General features: G+C 55.4%; 1 protein-coding gene across 2 annotated transcripts in view; it reads left to right on the top strand.

Annotated features, from left to right (window-relative positions):
• The window catches only part of LOC144945596 (inositol 1,4,5-trisphosphate-gated calcium channel ITPR1-like), a 252,589-nt gene that overhangs the window by 161,738 nt on the left and 83,242 nt on the right, over positions 1–7,609 (top strand). For both annotated transcript variants that reach the window (XM_078874090.1, XM_078874089.1), the window contains exons 49-50: positions 3,971–4,135; positions 4,723–4,924. In XM_078874090.1, the coding sequence (XP_078730216.1) occupies positions 3,971–4,135; positions 4,723–4,924 (367 nt within the window). The remainder of the gene's footprint in view (positions 1–3,970; positions 4,136–4,722; positions 4,925–7,609) is intronic.

Here is a 7,609-nt window from a genome sequence, read left to right as displayed (position 1 = left end):
TGATGATCATGATAGACACATTCCAAATATTCAGGCGTAGTCAGGGTCGGGTCCGAACCCACGACCTCCTGCATGCCAGGCGAGGTGGTTAACATCTCCTAGCCACCGTGATGATGATCATGATAGACACATTCCAAATATTCAGGCGTAGTCAGGGTCGGGTTCGAACCCACGACCTCCTGCATGCCAGGCGAGGTGGTTAACATCTCCTAGCCACCGTGATGATGATCATGATAGACACATTCCAAATATTCAGGCGTAGTCAGGGTCGGGTCCGAACCCACGACCTCCTGCATACCAGGCGAGGTGGTTAACATCTCCTAGCCACCGTGATGATGATCATGATAGACACATTCCAAATATTCAGGCGTAGTCAGGGTCGGGTTCGAACCCATGACCTCCTGCATGCCAGGCGAGGTGGTTAACATCTCCTAGCCACCGTGATGATGATCATGATAGACACATTCCAAATATTCAGGCGTAGTCAGGGTCGGGTTCGAACCCACGACCTCCTGCATACCAGGCGAGGTGGTTAACATCTCCTAGCCACCGTGATGATGATCATGATAGACACATTCCAAATATTCAGGCGTAGTCAGGGTCGGGTCCGAACCCACGACCTCCTGCATGCCAGGCGAGGTGGTTAACATCTCCTAGCCACCGTGATGATGATCATGATAGACACATTCCAAATATTCAGGCGTAGTCAGGGTCGGGTTCGAACCCACGACCTCCTGCATGCCAGGCGAGGTGGTTAACATCTCCTAGCCGCCGTGATGATGATCATGATAGACACATTCCAAATATTCAGGCGTAGTCAGGGTCGGGTTCGAACCCACGACCTCCTGCATGCCAGGCGAGGTGGTTAACATCTCCTAGCCACCGTGATGATGATCATGATAGACACATTCCAAATATTCAGGCGTAGTCAGGGTCGGGTTCGAACCCACGACCTCCTGCATGCCAGGCGAGGTGGTTAACATCTCCTAGCCACCGTGATGATGATCATGATAGACACATTCCAAATATTCAGGCGTAGTCAGGGTCGGGTTCGAACCCACGACCTCCTGCATGCCAGGCGAGGTGGTTAACATCTCCTAGCCACCGTGATGATGATCATGATAGACACATTCCAAATATTCAGGCGTAGTCAGGGTCGGGTCCGAACCCACGACCTCCTGCATGCCAGGCGAGGTGGTTAACATCTCCTAGCCACCGTGATGATGATCATGATAGACACATTCCAAATATTCAGGCGTAGTCAGGGTCGGGTTCGAACCCATGACCTCCTGCATGCCAGGCGAGGTGGTTAACATCTCCTAGCCACCGTGATGATGATCATGATAGACACATTCCAAATATTCAGGCGTAGTCAGGGTCGGGTTCGAACCCACGACCTCCTGCATGCCAGGCGAGGTGGTTAACATCTCCTAGCCACCGTGATGATGATCATGATAGACACATTCCAAATATTCAGGCGTAGTCAGGGTCGGGTTCGAACCCACGACCTCCTGCATGCCAGGCGAGGTGGTTAACGTCTCCTAGCCACCGTGATGATGATCATGATAGACACATTCCAAATATTCAGGCGTAGTCAGGGTCGGGTTCGAACCCACGACCTCCTGCATGCCAGGCGAGGTGGTTAACATCTCCTAGCCACCGTGATGATGATCATGATAGACACATTCCAAATATTCAGGCGTAGTCAGGGTCGGGTTCGAACCCACGACCTCCTGCATGCCAGGCGAGGTGGTTAACATCTCCTAGCCACCGTGATGATGATCATGATAGACACATTCCAAATATTCAGGCGTAGTCAGGGTCGGGTTCGAACCCACGACCTCCTGCATGCCAGGCGAGGTGGTTAACGTCTCCTAGCCACCGTGATGATGATCATGATAGACACATTCCAAATATTCAGGCGTAGTCAGGGTCGGGTTCGAACCCACGACCTCCTGCATGCCAGGCGAGGTGGTTAACGTCTCCTAGCCGCCGTGATGATGATCATGATAGACACATTCCAAATATTCAGGCGTAGTCAGGGTCGGGTTCGAACCCACGACCTCCTGCATGCCAGGCGAGGTGGTTAACATCTCCTAGCCACCGTGATGATGATCATGATAGACACATTCCAAATATTCAGGCGTAGTCAGGGTCGGGTTCGAACCCACGACCTCCTGCATGCCAGGCGAGGTGGTTAACGTCTCCTAGCCGCCGTGATGATGATCATGATAGACACATTCCAAATATTCAGGCGTAGTCAGGGTCGGGTTCGAACCCACGACCTCCTGCATGCCAGGCGAGGTGGTTAACGTCTCCTAGCCACCGTGATGATGATCATGATAGACACATTCCAAATATTCATGCGTAGTCAGGGTCGGGTTCGAACCCACGACCTCCTGCATGCCAGGCGAGGTGGTTAACGTCTCCTAGCCGCCGTGATGATGATCATGATAGACACATTCCAAATATTCAGGCGTAGTCAGGGTCGGGTTCGAACCCACGACCTCCTGCATGCCAGGCGAGGTGGTTAACGTCTCCTAGCCACCGTGATGATGATCATGATAGACACATTCCAAATATTCATGCGTAGTCAGGGTCGGGTTCGAACCCACGACCTCCTGCATGCCAGGCGAGGTGGTTAACGTCTCCTAGCCGCCGTGATGATGATCATGATAGACACATTCCAAATATTCATGCGTAGTCAGGGTCGGGTTCGAACCCACGACCTCCTGCATGCCAGGCGAGGTGGTTAACGTCTCCTAGCCACCGTGATGATGATCATGATAGACACATTCCAAATATTCATGCGTAGTCAGGGTCGGGTTCGAACCCACGACCTCCTGCATGCCAGGCGAGGTGGTTAACGTCTCCTAGCCACCGTGATGATGATCATGATAGACACATTCCAAATATTCATGCGTAGTCAGGGTCGGGTTCGAACCCACGACCTCCTGCATGCCAGGCGAGGTGGTTAACATCTCCTAGCCGCCGTGGTGATGATAAGAGAGAGAGACACGCAGACTCCAAATATACAGCAGCAGGCATCAGGGTCGGGAACGAACCCACGACCTCCTGCATGCCAGGCGAGGTGGTTAACGTCTCCTAGCCGCCGTGGTGTGTGCGTGTGTCTTTACACAAGGGTGGGAAGTGTTGGTTTAGCGGTTAGTGCGGTGTGTCACGAACCCCGGTGACCCGAGCTCAATTCCCACTCACGACCAGTCACAGGGGCGAATATTTGATCCGGTCCTGGGCCTCCCTTAGGTCGACTCAGCCTCAATGAGTGGCTTGTGCCGTGTGTAAAACATCAACACTGGGGAGATGAGGGCGATCGGGCGTGCGATGCCGGCCACCCACCACCTCGTGTGCCGTGCCGGGCCTTCACAGGTGCTACTCCCTAACGGCACTTGCCCCGACAGCCTGTTGAGGCTACACCCGGGGATCTTTGTTCTGTATATCCAAAGGAAACGTCAACGCGCCGAGGTGCACCGCGATACCGCCTCCCCCCGCCCCCGTCACACCTCGCGCGTCACGTGACCACCGCCCCCCTCCCCTCCCCCCACGCGCCTTGTCTAGACCACCAACCACTCGAGAGAGAGCCGAGCGTCCACCGCCACGTGTGTGTGTGTGTGTGCCCGTGCCCACCAGGGGGAGCGGTGGTGCAGCGGTTAGCGCGCTGCGCTATGAACCCGGCGGCCCGAGTTCGATTCCCGTTCAGGGCCAACACCCAGTGACGATTATCTGAACCGGTCTTGGGCCTCCCCTAGATCGACTCAGCCTCAAATGAGTACCTGGTGCGTTGTCTAAACACGCCCACTGGGGAGACAAAGGTGGCCCCAGTTGCGATGAAGGCCGGAACGGCACCTTCTCGTGTGCCGTTCCGGCCTTCATAGGCGCTGCTCGCTAACAGCACTTGCCCCGACACTTTGTAAAGGCTACACGGGGGGATCTTTGTCTTTGTGCCCACCAGGTATGCAACAAGGTGGTGTTCCTGGTGAGCTTCGTGGGGAACCGAGGCACGTTTGCCCGCGGCTACCGAGCGATGGTCTTCGACGTGGAGTTCCTCTACCACCTCTTCTACCTGACGGTGTGCGCCTCGGGCCTCCTCCTCCATGAGTTCTTCTACAGCCTGCTGGTAGCCGACGCCCGCAGCAACCACAGCCATGAGCAGCAACCGCATTCGCAGCAATGTCACAACAACCGCATTGGCAGCCATGAGCAACAACCGCGTTCGCAGCAATATCACAGCAACCGCATTCGCAGCAATGTCACAACAACCGCATTGGCAGCCATGAGCAACAACCGCATTCGCAGCAATGTCACAGCAACCGCATTCGCAGCCATGAGCAACAACCACATTCGCAGCCATGAGCAACAACCGCATTCGCAGCAATGTAACAACAACCGCATTCGCAGCCATGAGCAACAACCGCATTGGCAGCAATGTACCAACAACCGCATTGGCAGCAATGTACCAACAACCGCATTCGCAGCCATGAGCAACAACCGCATTCGCAGCAATGTCACAACAACCGCATTGCCAGCCATGAGCAACAACCGCGTTCGCAGCCATGAGCAACAACCGCATTCGCAGCAATGTCACAACAACCGCATTGGCAGCCATGTACCAACAACCGCATTCGCAGCCATGAGCAACAACCGCATTGGCAGCAATGTAACAGCAACCGCGTTGGGACGCGCGTGCCCCCCGTGCCCCTCAAGCTGTTCGACCTGGTGTACCGCGAGGAGACGCTGCTCAACGTGATCAAGAGCGTGACGCGCAACGGCCGCTCCATCGTGCTCACCGCCGTGCTCGCGCTCATCCTCGTCTACCTGTTCTCCATCGTCGGCTTCCTCTTCTTCCGCGACGACTTCATCCTCTCCGTCGACCGCTCCGGAGCGCCGCACGGCGCCGCCGACAGAGGTGGGCGACGACCACGACCGCACGCACCGTGGCACGGCACGCAGTGCCGAACCACCACGCCGGTGCCACATGGAAACGAGATTTCACACCCGCCCCCCCCCCCCCGAACTCACCGCCTTATTGAATTTTCGTTTTAAAGCTTTCGTGACTGCAGGGATTCACTCTTCTTGGGTCTTTCTGTAAAGTCACGTAGAATGGAAATAATAAAATAATAAAAATCAAACATAATAAAATAATTCTCACGACGTTTCGGCCACAACGCAAGCAGCCGTCCTCAGGTGAAGAACAGGTCTGTCGAGAAGACAGGGTCTGTCTCTGTCTTCTCGAGAGAGACAGAATTATTTTATTATGTTTTATTTTTATTAATTTATTATTTCCATTCTACGTGACTTTACCGAAAGAACCAAGAAGATTATTGAATTTTGTTTCAACCGAGTTACCACCCCCCCACACCCCCCACCTTGCCTGACCCAACATGGTTCTGAGAATGAACGAACGTCAACATTGTATCCAGTTGAGGTATCCTTAACTGGCTAAGTAACTGCGCTCGTAACGCTCGCTGGTTGCTCCTGGAAACCAACATTGCTTACGATCGGTGAGTTTAAAACGGTCTTTTTAAATCGTTCTAGAATACCACGCGGATTTGAACGTTGTCGTAGTTATTTCATTATCGGCACATTCACACGCTATTATTCACCAACGGCTCTCGCGCTCACGATATCATTTCACGCGTTTACAAATTGCCTCACGTTTACCCCCCCCCTCCCTTGCCCGTCCCCCCGGGACATTGCCGCGTTACCCCCCCCCAGGGGGTCCGCGTTACCCCCCCCCCTCCGAACCGCTGCCGTGTACCGTCAACGAGGGCTGCGCAAACCGCTGTGCCGCCAACCCACGACGGCGCAGCTGCGTCACACCACGCCGAAGGGGGAAAAAGAAAAAAAAACGGGAGATAAACCACGAAGGTCTTGTTTTGTTTGGCGACGACGACTACGAGTAGACGCGGGGTCAGAACGTCGGCAAACAAAACAAAAACACGACGGAAGTGCAAAGTGTAGGGAAGTCAGTGAAAAGAAATCAAACAGGGCAGCGTACCCCACCCGACACGGCGCACCGCGCGGTTTTGCTTTCAATGCCCCGCCGCACGGCCGGTGCACATCGCAGCATGAGCCGCAACGCCACCCGAGTTGTTCATGAGTGTTCGGCACTCTGGCTATCCACTGCTGAATGAAGATCCCCGCTCCCCCCCCCCCCACCCCTCCCTCCATCTTCCTACAGTTTCGATTTAAAGCTTTCGTGACTGCAGGGATTCATCTTCTTGGTTCTTTCGGTAAAGTCATCACGTAGAAGGGAAATAATAAAAGAATAAAAATAAAACATAATAAAATAATAACAACGCAAGCAGCCGTCCTTACCTGAGGACGGCTGCTTGCGTTGTGGCCGAAACGTCGTGCGAATTATTTTATTTTATTATTTTATTATTTCCCTTCTACGTGACTTTACCGAAAGAACCAAGAAGACTTCCTACAGTTATTTGACCGCGCCGCTCAGCAACGCGGGACGGAAAAAGCGTTCGCGCCCAGAATCGCCGGGGGGTTGGGGTGGAAGTGGAATAGAACCCGGGGGTCACGGTCACCCTAACCGCAGCGCCACCGCTCCCGCTCTGGCGGGGACGCGGCCGGATGCGTTCGAGCTCCCCCGTGTCCTACCGACGCCCCCCCCCCCCCCCTCCGTAAACGCCTCCGGCACGGCTCCCCCCCCCCCCCCCTCCGTTCCAGCGACGGCACCCTCGCGTGCGCGCGCGCCCACCGGCGCTAACGACGACGATTCACCGAGACGGCCGCCCCCTCCCCCCCCCCCCCAATCTCCGCACCTCCTCCGCCAAATTTCCGCGCCTCTTTGCCGCCGTTTGGCATGAGTTGGTTTCGCGCGCGTGTCCCGGGGAGGGGGTGCGGGGGCTGGCGGGGGGGGAGTCCGGGGACGGCCGTTTGCTTGCGCGGTGACTTTTAACGCGATTTACGAGGATATACTCGGCGACTCTTAGCCTCGTCAAATCTGGCACGGCCGCCCGTCAATCTCGGCGGGCCCCTTGCGTATCTCTCTCTCGCCGTCTTTCTCTCGCCAAACGGCCAGACGGCTCCCCCCCCTCCCTCTCCTCCCTCCCTGCCCCCCCTCGCTCTCACCGTCTCTCGCCCGTCCGCCCGCGCAAACTCAGCTCGTTGCCGCTCGCCCCGGCGTGAAACCCGCCGAGTTTGCCGATTTCGCGCCGCGCCCGCACTTTCCGCGCCGCAGCTTATTTCGTTTTTTTCTTTTTCATTTTTTCCAGGACGTTTTTCCCCCGCAAGGCTGTCCCGGTGAAATCCGCTGGACGCAATAGATGGGGGTATTAAAAATGAAAAAAAAAATTGCCGGCCGTTACATTAAAAAAAATACGGTGCGCCCTCAGATTGATGGCTCGACGACGCGGCCACTCTGCAATCATTAATTTTTTACGAGGCTTTACCCCCGAACGTTCGTTTTTTTTTTGCTGCTTCCGTGTTAAAGTCTTACAAGACGTGCCACCCGGCTGCCAAGGCTGGTGGTGCTAATGGGCACCCCCAGATGGTGCCCGTGTCCAGATGTGACGTACGGCCACCGCCGCCGCTGCTGCCGCTGCTGCCAAGTCCTTGGATAAGGTCACAGGAAACG

Source organism: Lampetra fluviatilis, chromosome 38, assembly GCF_964198595.1.
Source record: "Lampetra fluviatilis chromosome 38, kcLamFluv1.1, whole genome shotgun sequence".
Lineage (NCBI taxonomy): Eukaryota > Metazoa > Chordata > Hyperoartia > Petromyzontiformes > Petromyzontidae > Lampetra > Lampetra fluviatilis.
The sequence above is the reverse complement of the archived record's forward strand: the minus strand, read 5'-3'. Positions and strand labels throughout refer to the sequence as shown.